We start from the raw sequence: 14767 nt of genomic DNA on the forward strand, positions 1-14767 counted from the left end.
AAAGCTAACTTGCTAAATGTTAATATAGCAAAAGTGCTTGAAGATTTCTTAAGATAAGAACTGTTTACGTACACTTTGTTTCCTTTTTAGATATATTAACAAACAAACAAAGAATATTAACAAACATTCTCCCAAAACCTATTACCTCTGCTAATATAAATGTTTTTGGACAAAAAAATTGTGTGTGTGTGTGTGTGTGTGTGTGTGTGTTATTCCCAAATATGGGAGGAAGCAACTTTGCTTTCCCTTTGCCTCTCGGCCCCATGCAGGGGCCATTCCAAGGCAGATAAATTGTTTTATAGTGGACAAACTATAATTAACATGGTTACATATTTTTGCTGATAATTGAAAAGGAAGGGAGCCTGCTACAGATCTATTTCCACCTTGTTATGGTCTCATCAGACAGACATACCCTTACTGAGATTTGAACCTGTAGCTTGCTCCATGCAAGGCAGGGGATTTGAACCTGTAGCGTCACACTACAGGTTCAAATCCCAGCAAGGGTATGTCTTGTCTTTCTGTCTGTCTGTCTGTCTGTCTGTCTGTCTGTCTGTCTGTCTGTCTGTCTGTCTGTCTGTCTGTCTGTCTATCTATCCACAGTAACGTGCATATTCTGTAAAATGGTGTTTCTTATTATGCTTTTTTTCTTTCCATTTTTAATGCATCGTTTAATTAAAAAGTCAGAAAAGACCCTAATACCGGCAAGAAGGCTGCAAGCATAAGTCCAGAGGCAGCATATTTCAAAGCATGGGAGCTGCTGTGGAAAAGAACTTTATTTGGGCTCACACAGCTCTGATGTGAATTAACAAAGACCTAAGCCTTCCTTCCATACAAGTATGCACACACCAAACTGATTCTACTTGAAGGAATTTGGTACTTTATAGGTAAAACTCAGTATTTTGTATTGGACTTAAAAACAGTAACAACAATAATAACAGTAATAATAATCACGTAGATATCCTCATCCAAAATTGTTTAGGATCTTGCATGTTACTGCCAAATTTTGAATGCAATCCAGTAGCAAACTAATAGACACCAGAATTCTTTTCATGCCAATATTAGACAGCAAGCTCTACTATCTTGTTTTACCTGTAGTTTATAATTCTTTTTAAGGGCAACAGCAAAACTCACTTTGGCTACAGTCTTCAAAGTCAAGGAATCGGTATACATGGCACACCAACCATAAGTACTAAAGGAGGTTGTTTCTCCTTTATTGCCCTTGGGATTCCAAAGAATGGGATGGTTCTATGAATACTCTAAATTACATAACCATTCTTCATATTATCAGAATTTTAGTCCCAGATTACAGAACCTATTCACACCTCCAGACAATATATAGGATTTTCATAATCTCTCTTAAATCATAAATAACAGAGAAATACCAATAATTAGCATGCCAACATGCTCCTACTACGGTATCTACTACCAAGGTTCATAATAATATTAAACTGCAACCTAAGTCTTGAAGGCAATGTAATAAAGTACAGTATTGCATTAAAAATGTATCCCTGTGTCTCTGACAAAAATGTTCCATCAGGATAACAAAACTAATTTGATCTCAAAATCAGATGATAACCTAGACTGAAGGACAGTATTTCAACAACTACAAATCCTATAAAAATATATGGAGCTAGACCATGACCATTCTGTTAACTATCTCCTTTCTAAATCCCAAAATATATGGCAAGGATATATTAGACAGTAAAAACTTTCCATTACTTCATTCCAATCCACACAATTGTTCAATCACAATTGTTCTATTGTTAAACTATCTGCATTCAATTGTCACAAACTTATAGCTGAGTGCAGGAACAATACACATTAAAAAATTGCTTGGTTAAGGATTCATATTTAAAGTATTTAGGAAATGTTAGCCTACAAAAAACTAAGACCATTTACTTGATATTGGATCAAATGTAAATAACATCCTTTCCATTCTTTAATCGCAATTTTTCAGTGCATAATGCCAGACCATACTATGAAAATTGAAAGGGTGTGTACTCATGCGGGGAAAATACCATAACGAGCCTGTTTAGAGCCTGTATCTAAATACTGGAAATTATTTTGGGGGCTTGAACAACGACAGCTAAGTAAAATAGCTAAAACTAGCAAAATAAGAAGTGAAGCATTATTTATCTCAAATCAGAATCATCATTCTGTCGAATCGGAAGAGGTATACCTGTTTGTGATTCTAATCAGTGTCAGCCTGGGGTAGCATTCCCTCTTCCTAAAGAAAATTTAAGTACTTGCTACCCTAATTTTACTCACTGCACTAGTATGTTTCCAACTGGGAAAATGTCCATCAAACCATCTGCCTGTCTCTCTTTGCTCAGCCTGCACCTGCTGGGCTCCCTGTAACACTGCAGCATCTCTGAAACTATATGCCTGAATACAGCCCTCATGCTAATTAACTCAAACATTTCATCCCAAGCTCTGACAGAACAGATGTAATAAAATGTCTCAAACAGGCCAAGCCAGATTGGAGAGAACATATTTTGCAACATTCCATATCGAATCACTATTTTGTTCTCCTGTCTGAAAAACATTAAATATTTCCCTGTGCTTGAAAAATAGTTACACAGTAGAGTGAAAACTAAAGCAATTTGGACAGACAGATATCAAAAGAATTGTTTGTGATCCTTATGTTGTATCCATTTGCTATTTGTTCTGGATTAAATTCTAACTTAACAGCCAAGACAAAGATCTATGTCACAAAGGTAACAGCAAAGCTGTAATTTGTGAAGGTGGATTCTACTTTGATAAATATTTAGAAAGCCATTATGTAAAAACGAGGGGCAATCCTCTCCATTATCAGTGAAGAACCTGCCTTCTCAACAGATTCCAAAACACCTGTTAGAAAACAAAAGGAGAATGTCTTGGTTCTAATATGGACATGAACATATTGGATTTAAATAAATAATAGGTTTGGTTGTTGCAGTTCTTTTAACCGCATCCCATCCATTTCAATAAATCTTGCTAATGAGAACTTTGTGAAACTATTCCTTGGGGGAAAAAATCTTCACTTTTAGCCCCTGCCAAAGAGCTTGATATAATAAGATTAAGAATAAAGAGGCTGGATGGGATGCTAATTCGTTAATTCATAATCCACATGTAGAACTGGTGCAGAACAAAGCAAAGACCTTATTCAAGAATGTATAGTAGCAAAGAGAACTATCCATTCTTAAATAATGTATGCGGCATAATTGCCTCATCACTCTGGACTAAGAAAAATATTTATGACAGCTTATAAATAATACTGAGATTTTCAGGCATAATGCCAGGCTGTGGTCTGTTATTATTCAAGAAAGCTATAAACTCCCTCAACCTTTCTCTTGACTTCATGTCAATTAATTGCTCCTTCTATATAACAAACTGTTCACATCCAAACTTGGAAAATATATGCCCTCCAAACCAGCATTGCAAGTTAATTTCTAATATGGCTTCAAACTATTTTCTGAGCTAAAATGGGAAAAATTAACTCAACCAGAGGTTGCAAGTGATTCCAAAACCACTTGCAATCTGAATGCTGTGATGCCAATAAACAATAAATAAGAATCAGAAAACATGGCCAAACTTTATCATTTGCTTTAACCAATAAATCTGCATTGCCATAAATTCATGCCACCCAATATATCAGTTATTGGGGGGTAGGGGTGATAACACTTCATGAGTGAACCCAGATTCAAAACCCATCTGTAATGTCAAAAACGTCGTCAAAAAAGCACAACAAAGAATGTTCTTTCTGCGCCAACTCAGGAAGCTCAAACTGCCCAAGAAGCTGCTGATACAATTCTACAGAGGACTGTCAGGTTTGGTTCTGCAACCCACAGACTTCAGAGGATAATCAGAACTGCAGAAAAAAAACAATTGCTGACAATCTACCTTCTATTGAGGACATGGATACTACACGAGTCAAAAAGAAGGTTGTGAAAATATTTACTGACCCCTCACATCCTGGACACAAACTGTTTCAACTCCTACCCTCAAAAAGTCGCTACAGAGCACTGCATACCAAGACAACAAGACACAAGAACAGTTTTTCCCTGAACACCATCGCTCTGCTAAACAAATAATTCCCTCAACACTGTCAAACTATTTACTAAGCCTGCACTACTATTACTGTTCTACCGGTTTGTGCCAACCGCCCTGAATTACAGGTTAATTAGTCCAAGCAGACACACACACATGAAAGAAGGCAAATAAATGTTCTTTATCAACAGAAGAGAAGAAAAAACTCCCTTTTAAACTTCAAAGGGATTTCTTGTAGCAACAAGGCACAGTTGAAATACAATACAAGAACGAAGTCCAATTATTAATTCAGTAACTGTGAAATTGGGTCACAGCTACTGTTGTCCAAACAGTGATAAACACTCACGATGAAGTATAATCCAAAGTCCAGGAATCCAGGAATCCAAACACAGTCTTGAATACAATCAGGAAACAACAATTCACCTTGATGAACTACGATTGGATAATCTTCCACAACCGCCAAGCCAGCACACTGCTATTTTTATCAGCAGCTCTAATTACTGGAGCCCCACCCAAACACAGGTGGCCTCTCTTATCTCCTGTAATATTTCTTAAGTTGTTCTCTCCTATGCATAACTCTACGCATGCGTGGGTCTGTCATACATTCCTGATCTGAATCCAGCGAAAATAAAAATGATTGATCTCCTCCTGAGTTGTCTGCCAAACCCCCCCTCTTCCATGTCACCCACACTTCCTTCGTCAGAGGACAATTCGCTGGCAGACTCTGTCGGGAGCAAAACAGACCTATGGCATGTGGATGTTTTCCCCACATCCACCTCCACATTCCTTGGGGCAGGAGCTGGGCCAGAGCTAACCACAACAATTACTACTAGTTTTTTCCCATCATTCCTATCATCCTTTTCCTCCCACTTAGGTCTGTATGACTGTAACTTGCTGCTTGTATCCTTAAGATTTTTATTAAAATTGATTGTTTCCTCATTGCTTATTTGACCCCTATGACAATCATTGAGTGTTGTACCTCATGATTCTTGACACACGTATCTTTTCTTCTATGTACACTGAGAGCATAGGCACCAAAGGCAAATTCCTTGTGTGTGCAATCACACTTGGCCAAAAAAAAATTCTATTCTATTCTTTAAAAACCTACAAAATGATGTTAGAGAGTGAGGGAATCAGTTTAATCATTTATCCTCTAAACAACTCTTATTTAATTACTTATTTATTTATCAAGATTATATTTTGGTAGTTTCCAGGGAATAGTTTACAAGAGAGACAAGTCTGAAATTTGTGAAAAAAGGGAGATTAAACATAAGCCTACCAGACAGTGGAGCTATGCTTAGGTTGCTGGAGCCTACAACGTAATATTAAGATGCTGCACAGGAAGGAAACTCATCAGAGAGCAGCTTAATCTGTCTAAATATTTTCACTACGTGCATGGCACTCAGCCTTCATTCAAAGCATAGGAACGCAGACTATTTCTGGAGGAGCTTTTGCATATCAAACTACAAAATAATATCCTTATGCCCATCATTCTCTCTTCTCCTTTCCTAGCTTCAGGATACAGCTAATGTAAAATTAAAAAGTTAACACAGCAAGAGGAGAGGTAGAAGAGTACAAAGAAACAGAAATCCTAGAAGAAACAGAGTATACATGTGCTTGTGTGTGTAATACATAATTACACACACATAATTAATACACACGTGTACATATAATAAATTACCATACTGCACAAATATCAATTCTGAGATTCTAAATATAACACAATATAAGAAACTGGCAAAATAATAGTACAATATAGGAAGCACAAATTCAAACTTCAACTTTCTGGGGGGCAAAAGTGGATTGTTTGAGAACAAACTCACAGACACACTGAAATCTTTACCATATTTACTGAAAATGATAGTTGACTCAAATGGAAGCTTTATTTTCTCCTTCCCAATGAACCTATTAGGGAAACTGTTTTTACAAGAATGCATACAACTGTCAACGGGAAAACTGAAAAATGAGGAAAATATTTAGTGATCTCAACCGGGAAAGGACAAGTTTGAGGGGTGGCCAAGGATTCTATTTAACTATTACTGCTGCTGCTGCTGCTCCTTCTTTAATAAATCAAAGGCCACGTTATATAGGACAGTGGTTTTCAACCAGTGTGCCGTGGTGCACTAGTGTGCCGTGAGACATGGTCAGGTGTGCCGCGAAGAAGGAAGCTCAGGTTTCGGTCTCGCAACTTTTTTGCTGAGAGAGAGAGAGAGAAAGAAAGCAAGAGAGAGAGAAAGAGAGAGAAAGAAAGCAAGAGAGAGAGAAAGAGAGAAAAGGAGAAGAAGGGAGAGAGAGACAGAGAAATGAGCAAAATGGGGAGGAAAAAAATAGAAATGAGAAAATGATTGAGACAGAGAATGAGAGGAAAGAGAGAGAAACAAAAGAGAGAGAGAAGTGACTCTTGATTTAAAGCATATGATAAAAAAGCACCCAAAAAATAAGAGAGAAAAACCCCCCAGTCCTCACCTGTTTTTGGAAAGGGTTCAAGAATGTGCGCACGCACGCACGCACACACACACACACAAGGGGGGGAGGAGACAGGGATGGAAAAAGAGAGGAGAGTGTCTAAGGGTGTCATTTTGTGTCATGTTGGTTGGTGGTGTGCCCCAGGATTTTGTAAATGTAAAAAATGTGCCGTGGCTCAAAAAAGGTTGAAAATCACTGATATGGGATAATGAAGTAAATAAAAAAAACCGTGGGAAGGCTGTAACACATGGGAACAAACTTATGCTATTTTTTTTTACCTGTGCTTGGGGGGAGGCTTGTAAGATTTTAAAAATATGAGATTAACCTTATATTACAATTTATATGTTTTCTACTTTCGAACAGCAATAAATCATATTGCTAGTTACTGCTGCAGTGGTCATACAAAGCTCTGAAACCCATAAGGGAAAGAGATCACATGCAACTTTGGGAATCAGGTTGTTTAATTTTAAACACTTCATTTCAAAGTATGAGTGCACTGCAAACCATGAGCAATGATTCTGAAATAGTCGACCCAATCATTCTTCCTAATAGTTTAGAGTCGGTCAGCAATTCAGCACAGAAGGTTCATTGATTCCACTACCAGTTTTTACATACTGTTAAAGCTGCAACATCAAAGATGCCATGTGCACCACAAAGCCAAGGAAAGACAGCATTACAGAAGTGTATTATTATAGGCTATTATTGCTTTCACAGAATACTCAACCTACTGTTTCCATAAAGACACATTTTATTCCATCCCTGGTTTAAAATATTACCTTATGAATTATAGGTGCAATATCTCAGAGATACAGGCCATAATTAATGCCTGCACGCCTTTTGCTGGATCAAATTGTTACTGAAACTCAGTACAAAAGAAACCTTCAGAGGTATGAAGTTTCTGGAGAAACAGGCCTAGACACAATTTAATAAAACAATACTTCCTTTAAATAATTAACCAGGCTATGGCATTTCTTAATATTACCAAGACTTTCTTCCTGTTTCAGCATTATTACTGTGTGTCACCCATCCTCCCGAAGCGTGCTGTTCATAGTAATAATCTAGTCAGGAATGCAGGAACAAAGTTTAGGATGCACAGAGCACCCTGAAGGAAAACTATATTTATTGCTTCAGGTTTGTTCCTTCTTTGCCATCTGCATGATTTACTTACCATCTGCCATTGCCATGATTTAGCAATAAAAATCCGATAAACTTTTAAAAAACATTTTTGTTTTAATCACTCTTTTCCCTAATTATTATGTTTAACGCTTGATTGTTACCAACTAACAACCGAATGTCAAAGTAAATTCATGGCAAACATTACAATAGACCTATGAAGTGGGTAATCTCTGGATACACTGCAGTAGACATGCAAACTCCTCAGTCTGGCACCTGATTAACTACAACAGCAAAAAAATATCTCTTTTAACATCTTAAATTTACACCAACACTCCGCAGTCTGCATTGGTTGCCGATCAATTTCCGGTCACAATTCAAAGTGTTGGTTATGACTTATAAAGCCCTTCATGGCATCGGACCAGATTATCTCCGGGACCACCTTCTGCCACACGAATCCCAGCAACTGGTTAGGTCCCACAGAGTTGGCCTTCTCTGGGTCCTGTCGACTAAGCAATGTCGTTTGGCGGGACCCAGGAGAAGAGCCTTCTCTGTGGTGGCCCCGACCCTCTGGAACCAGCTCCCCCCAGATATCAGAGTTGCCCCCACCCTCCTTGCCTTTTGCAAGCTCCTTAAAACCCACCTCTGTCGTCAGGCATGGGGGAATTGAAATTTCCCTTCCCCCTAGGCTTATATAATTTATACATGGTATGTTTGTATGTATGAGTGGTTCTTTAAATTGGGTTTTTTAGATTGTTTTTAATATTAGATTTGTTTACATTGTCTTTTTATATTGTTGTTAGCCGCCCCGAGTCTTCGGAGAGGGGCGGCATACAAATCTAATAAATAATAAAAATAATAAAAATAATAAATTATACTTCTTAAAATCAAGATAGATAATTGATGTCTCCATAGAAAGAATGAAATTAGTTCAAATACTGAAATAAATTCTTGGACTCGGTTGTCTTTTAAACACCTCTGTGTATTTTTCATATGCAGCTTCAACTGGTATATTACAAGTCTAGAATAAAATGAAATGGATCCCAAACTGAAAATTTACATATGCTTGCTTTGGTCATTTTAATATATACTGAAATATTGGTAAAGCAAGACCAGTGAACATTTTTGCTAAAAATCACACTCATTTATAAAATGCCAACATACAATGAGCAGTCTGACTTTAACTGCTGAAGTATATAAAGCATCTAATATTTCTTGAATGCAAGCTTAGAACTACGTCGCCTAAAACACGATCTAAGTATTGCCCACAAGATCATATGCTGCAACGTTCTACCTGTCAATGACTACTTCAGCTTCAATCGCAACAACACAAGAGCACGCAACAGATTCAAACTTAATATTAACTGCTCCAAACTTGACTGTAAAAAATATGACTTCAGCAACCGAGTTGTCGAAGCGTGGAACTCATTACCTGACTCAGTAGTGTCAACCCCTAACCCCCAACATTTTTCCCTTAGACTATCCACGATTGACCTCTGCAGGTTCCTTAGAGGTCAGTAAGGGGCGTGCATAAGTGCACCAGTGTGCCTTCCATCCCCTGTCCAATTGTCTCTCCTTATCTCATTTATCTTTTCTTCCTTTCAAATATGTTCACCTATACTTTTATATCTTTTCTTCTATTCTTTTCTTTATTTATATTATTACATATCTATTCTCTTCAATGTGTATTATGTATTGGACAAAATAAATAAATCAATAAATAAAATAAAAGCAGCAATATTAATACAATTCAGTTGCTTTTCCAGCATTAAGTTGCTTTTCCAAGGTGGTCTGACAATCCTTTTCAAGCTTTCATCAGTTCATTATTATTGTAAATATTTCTGGCCTAGAAAAGAAGAGCTACCTTATAAGAGGAAATTGCCTTATAAGAGGAAAAATAGGAAGGAAGCACTACAATTAGCCAAAGCTAACACTCAACAGGATACCGTGCCTGAAGTGCAGTGTGTAGACAGCCTGATAAATATGAGTTGAGGCTGAGGTAATTTCCACTGAAAAGTATCATTAATTTTCCACCATCTATGTGTATCTCAAGGGACTACAATACAGTACCAGGCTGACCTACTGAAAGGTATAAAGTTAACAAACTTCCAGGAGAAAAAAAAGGAAGGGAAAGAGGCTGAAAACAGCAGCAGATTATACCCTTAAAATTTAAATCAATCATTATTTTTCAAAATGTTATTTTGTTTAAGAACAAAGTAAAATTCATACTGTGCCTATGGTTAGTGACACCTACCAGATAAATCCTGTAAGCATCAATCCTCCTGATTGGCCCCCAGCACTTGTCTGTGTCATTATACTTTGCCCCATCTTCCATACTGCATGAATGATTGCCAGTCACAGTACTGACAAAAAAAGAAAAAAACAAAGCAGAATATTAATACTCATCTGAATATGGGAAGAGACCCTTATTCATAAATATACATTCTATCATACAAGTATGCCCAAGAAATCACAGTAACAGATCAAGTAATAACAGCTTTTTAAGCAGCAGATGATGGAATTTAATTTAGCTAGTAGGACAAATGCCAACTATTCCTTAGCTCAGTGGTTCTCAACCTGGGGGTCGGGACCCCTTTGGGGCAGTGTTCCCTCTAATTTTTTTGGGGGGTGGGCGGAAAAGTATAGTGTCTGAGCGGCAGTCCCTTCGGGACTGAGCGGCACAGAAGTAATAAATAAATAAATAAATAAATAAATAAATAAATAAATAAATAAATAAATAAATAAATAAATAAATAAATAAATAAATAAATAAATAAATAAATAAATAAATAAATAAATAAATAAATAAATAAATAAATAAATAAATAAATAAATAAATAAATAAATAAATAAATAAATAAATAAATAAATAAATAAATACTGTGTGTCTATAACAGTGAGCTCATAATAGGGCAACTCTATCAATATCAAAATGCCACTTAAATAGTTGAGCTAGTTTCAAACTAGATTTTGATTTTCTTTCTCTCTTCCTTACTCCCATTCTTTTTCTTTCTCTTTTCCTTCCTCTCTTTTTTCTATCTGTTTCTCTCTCTTCCTCTCTTCCTCTCTCTCTCCTTCCCTCTCACTCTTTCCCTCTTGGCTTCTGGGCAGGTTTGGAAAACTCTGAGTTGATGATGATTTTTTAAGTGAGCGATTGCTCACTGCTCAGCTTAGAGGGAACTATGCTTTGGGGGTCAAACGATCGTTTCACAGGGGTCGCCTAAGACCATGGGAAAAGACAAATTTCCCATGGTGTTAGGAACTAAAGCTTCTATTCTGGCGCCTTGGGACCGGGGGGGGGGGGCAAAGTGGGGTAAAAAAATGGAGCTCCACCCCAGAGCACCCAATTTGCACTGAAAGATTTTGAAAGAAAATGCATGTCAGGCCCACAATGTGGTTGTAAAAATTTTGGAAGCCCCTTCACTGCTTGGAACATATTTTTACAATCCGACCAATCAGGTGTTTACAGTGGAGGTATCCCTCTGACCTTCCTGCCAATCAGCTTAAAGTTCTGTTGGGAGAATTGGCGCTATACCTATGGTTGGGGGTCATCACAACCTGAGGAACTGTATTAAGGGGACGTGACATTAGAAAGGTTGAGAACCACTGCCTTAGCTAGTCGGTTATGGCAACGGTTTTCCATTCTGCAGTTACTTCTTATCATTGTAATGTATTCTCTGAGGGCTTCCGTAGACAGCATTCAGAAGATGTAATTCATGCCACATTTGGATTGCTAACTGGTACATTTAGCTTGCCTTGAATATTTGCATATATTGACAAATGTTTTCCAGGAATTCAAGTACTGTACTGCTTTTCACTTTCCAAGTCCTAAATAGCTTGGGGCCTATCGGAGAAAACAATTTGAGCTGTAAAGAAATATATCCAGGCACTAAAATTTGTGATTAGTTTGATTTGCGTGTTATCAACTCGTAGCAACCATGTGGATTGATCTGTCCTCAACCTTCCAGTCTCCAAATGGCATATCCATTGCCTTCTCCTTTCCTGCTGATCATTGTGAGTTGGATTCATGATTATTTTTGACAATGGCTTTTAAGTACATTGTGGCACTTTTAAGTTTTGTAAAGTCTGAAACTGACTTGAACACTGGGATAGAAATTGAAGCATCAATACAAAGTGAAAACCATCAATATGAAATAACTACATCACTTTTTAGCTTTTTTAGAAAATGAACACATCCACAATATTGTTATCAAATGCACACCTACCAAGTCACTTGCATGAGAGAAACTGGGACAGCAGCTGCATAGATTGCCAGATCACCATATAAATAGATGATTATACAGAAGTAAAACAAATTCACTCCCACTACGGAGAAGAAAAATGAAAAAAAGATAAACCATTTCAATTTACAAAACTGTATCACATTTTTAAAAAAGTCTAACATTTTAGTCATTTCTTCTTGAAAGTTTTTTTTTTTATAGAAACCATGGATGCTGAAAAGAAATGGATCCAAAACACTGCTTGGAAAAATAATAATAATCAATGCACAGTGGAAATAAATCTCAAAGGCAAAAATATGGTACCCTATCTAGTATCTTAAAATCTGTTAATTGTTTTCTATAATTAAATATTTCAAAATGTTACATTAAATATAAAACACTCACTATGACAAACTTCCAGGCAGAAGTAAAGGATCTTACTCTCTCTCTGTGTGTGTGTGTGTGTGTGTGTATGTATGTAGAGTAGAATACCTGTTTCATTTGAGTATAATTTTCATCTATTATTTTACTCAGAATATATAAAAATTATGATAGCAGCCATATGATCACATTGAAATTTCATTTTATCAAAGCATACGGTTACCCTCTTTAATAGACTACAGGTAGTCCTTGACTTCAAATAGGTTCGAAGTTCTAAAGTTCTACCTGGGGGAGTACTTACAACCTGGATTTAAAATTCTGACCATTGTCCCACCCTGCAGTTATGTGACTTCACTTTGGGAGTCTGGCAATTGGGCCCCATTTACAAACCCTGGCAGACTTCCATGATGTCTGTTGAAACTTTGCTGAAAACCAGCATTTACTTCCTGTTTCCAAAATTGGATATGATTCTAATCTTGCCAAATTACCATGTGATTTATAAAAGGCTATGAAGCAATACTTTTTCTTGACAACTTGGGGACAACATTATTGGTATGCAAAGAAGCTTTTATGATCAGACATCAGGAAAGATAAAGAAATTCCAAAACATATCAGCTTGTTTTTCAAAAAGGAACAGAAATAACTCATTCTAAACATATTTCATTTTCAAAGTAATCAGGCCAAGGGCAGAAGACATTAATTCAAAGACAGGAAGAAGAAAGGAATTATAAGAAATACAAAAAAGGAGTATATTCAGCTTGACACTAGGAATTGTCTTCTGCAAGTCCTTCTTTGAGGATGGACTATATATGCATACAGTTATATACATATGCATAGACTGTATACATACCGTATACATAACTCTGTTAAAACATAAAGTATTCCTCAGTCAAGTTTAATGATTGGTGATTTCATAAATATGTCTCTATATGTTTTGGGCAACATTTGCCAACTACCTATATCTCACCAGTGTTGTACTGAATTAACTTTATGCATGCTCAGATAAATAAATGCAAAATTTAAATAAAAAGTAAACAAATGGCCAACTTTTTCTTCTGAGCTTTGGCTTCCAATCTAGTCTATTAATTATCCTTATTTTTCTCAATACTCTCCCATTTCAATATAAAACGCATCTGACTCTACTCAAGTTTTGAGATCAGCCAAGGTCAATGCTAGAAAAATACAAGTACTACAAAAATGGCAACCTTCTTTTCTTGGCCAAAATAATGCCTTTTACATTTTAAAAAAAATCTCCCCAAACAGAAACAACATGGTGTAGTCAGCCACTATATGTCTTCTAAATGGGGTCAAGGAAAAAGACTTGTATTTTTTCAGAACACTTTGCTCAAAAGATAAATGGAAATGAGCACTATTCACCCATGCCACTATTCAGCAGTATTAATTCTATAACTGTTTAGCATATATTTTCCCTATCATAATTTGTCTCACTTCCTGAAAGAGGTTCCTATTGAATTATTTTACGAATCAGTACCACAAGTATGTTGGAACCTGACCTGATGCGAAGCTTGGACAGGCAGTCATTTGTTTTAAGCATCTGGCTCACTAGTAGGTGACAAGCTTTCTAGTTTCCTCCATGCATAATACACTGATCAATGCCAATTGTATATTCTAAACAATTAATAATCTATGAACTACAGTAATCGCCTATTTATTTATTTATTTATTTATTTATTTATTTATTTATTCATTTATTTATTTATTTATTTATTAGATTTGTATGTCGCCCCTCTCCGAAGACTCGGGGCAGCTAACAACAATAAAGAAAACAATGTAACAAATCTAATATTAAAAAGTAGTCTAAAAAACCCCAATTTAAGAGACCAATCATGCAAACAAGCATACCATGTATAAATTCTATAAGCCTAGGGGGAAGGGGAGAAAAAATTTCAATTCCCCCATGCCTGACGACAGAGGTGGGTTTTAAGGAGCTTGCGAAAGGCAAGGAGGGTGGGGGCAACTCTGATATCTGGGGGGAGCTGGTTCCAGAGGATCGGGGCCACCACAGAGAAGGCTCTTCTTCTGGGTCCCACCAAATGACATTGTTTAGTCGACGGGACCCGGAGAAGACCCACTCTGTGGGACCTAACCGGTCGCTGGGATTCGTGCAAGGGGAACCTATACCTTTACGACTACATGACTACCCAGAGATCAGACTTTGACTCCAACATATTTATGCCTGTTGAGGTCTGTAGCCAGGCTGACTTTTCACTTAACTTGCCACATGTTCCTCTCTAGATACTTATTTGAGAGTTCCTCATGACTACCCAAAGGATGTGGTGGCTCATTGGCTAAGACACTGAGCTTGTCGATCAGAAAGGTCGGCAATTCAAATCCCTATAACAGAGTGAGCTCCCATTACTTGTCCCAGCTTCTGCCAATCTAGCAGTTCAAAAGCATGCAAAAAATGCAAGCAAAAAATACTTTGGTGGGAAGATAACAGCATTTCATATGCCTCTGGCATTTAGTCATGCTGGCCACATGACCATAGAGGCATTTTTGGACAGCTCTGGCTCTTCGTTTTTCAAATGGAGGTGAGC

The 14767-nt window shown here is 37.0% G+C and overlaps 1 protein-coding gene across 1 annotated transcript in view; it reads right to left on the reverse strand.

Moving 5' to 3' along the window:
• The window catches only part of TMEM104 (transmembrane protein 104), a 98634-nt gene that overhangs the window by 41376 nt on the left and 42491 nt on the right, over positions 1 to 14767 (reverse strand). Inside the window, exons 7-8 of the mRNA XM_070739968.1 lie at positions 11835 to 11934; positions 9863 to 9971 (exon numbers count right to left, since the gene is read on the reverse strand). Coding sequence (XP_070596069.1) covers positions 9863 to 9971; positions 11835 to 11934 — 209 coding nt within the window. The remainder of the gene's footprint in view (positions 1 to 9862; positions 9972 to 11834; positions 11935 to 14767) is intronic.

This window comes from Erythrolamprus reginae, chromosome 2 (assembly GCF_031021105.1).
Source record: "Erythrolamprus reginae isolate rEryReg1 chromosome 2, rEryReg1.hap1, whole genome shotgun sequence".
NCBI lineage: Eukaryota > Metazoa > Chordata > Lepidosauria > Squamata > Dipsadidae > Erythrolamprus > Erythrolamprus reginae.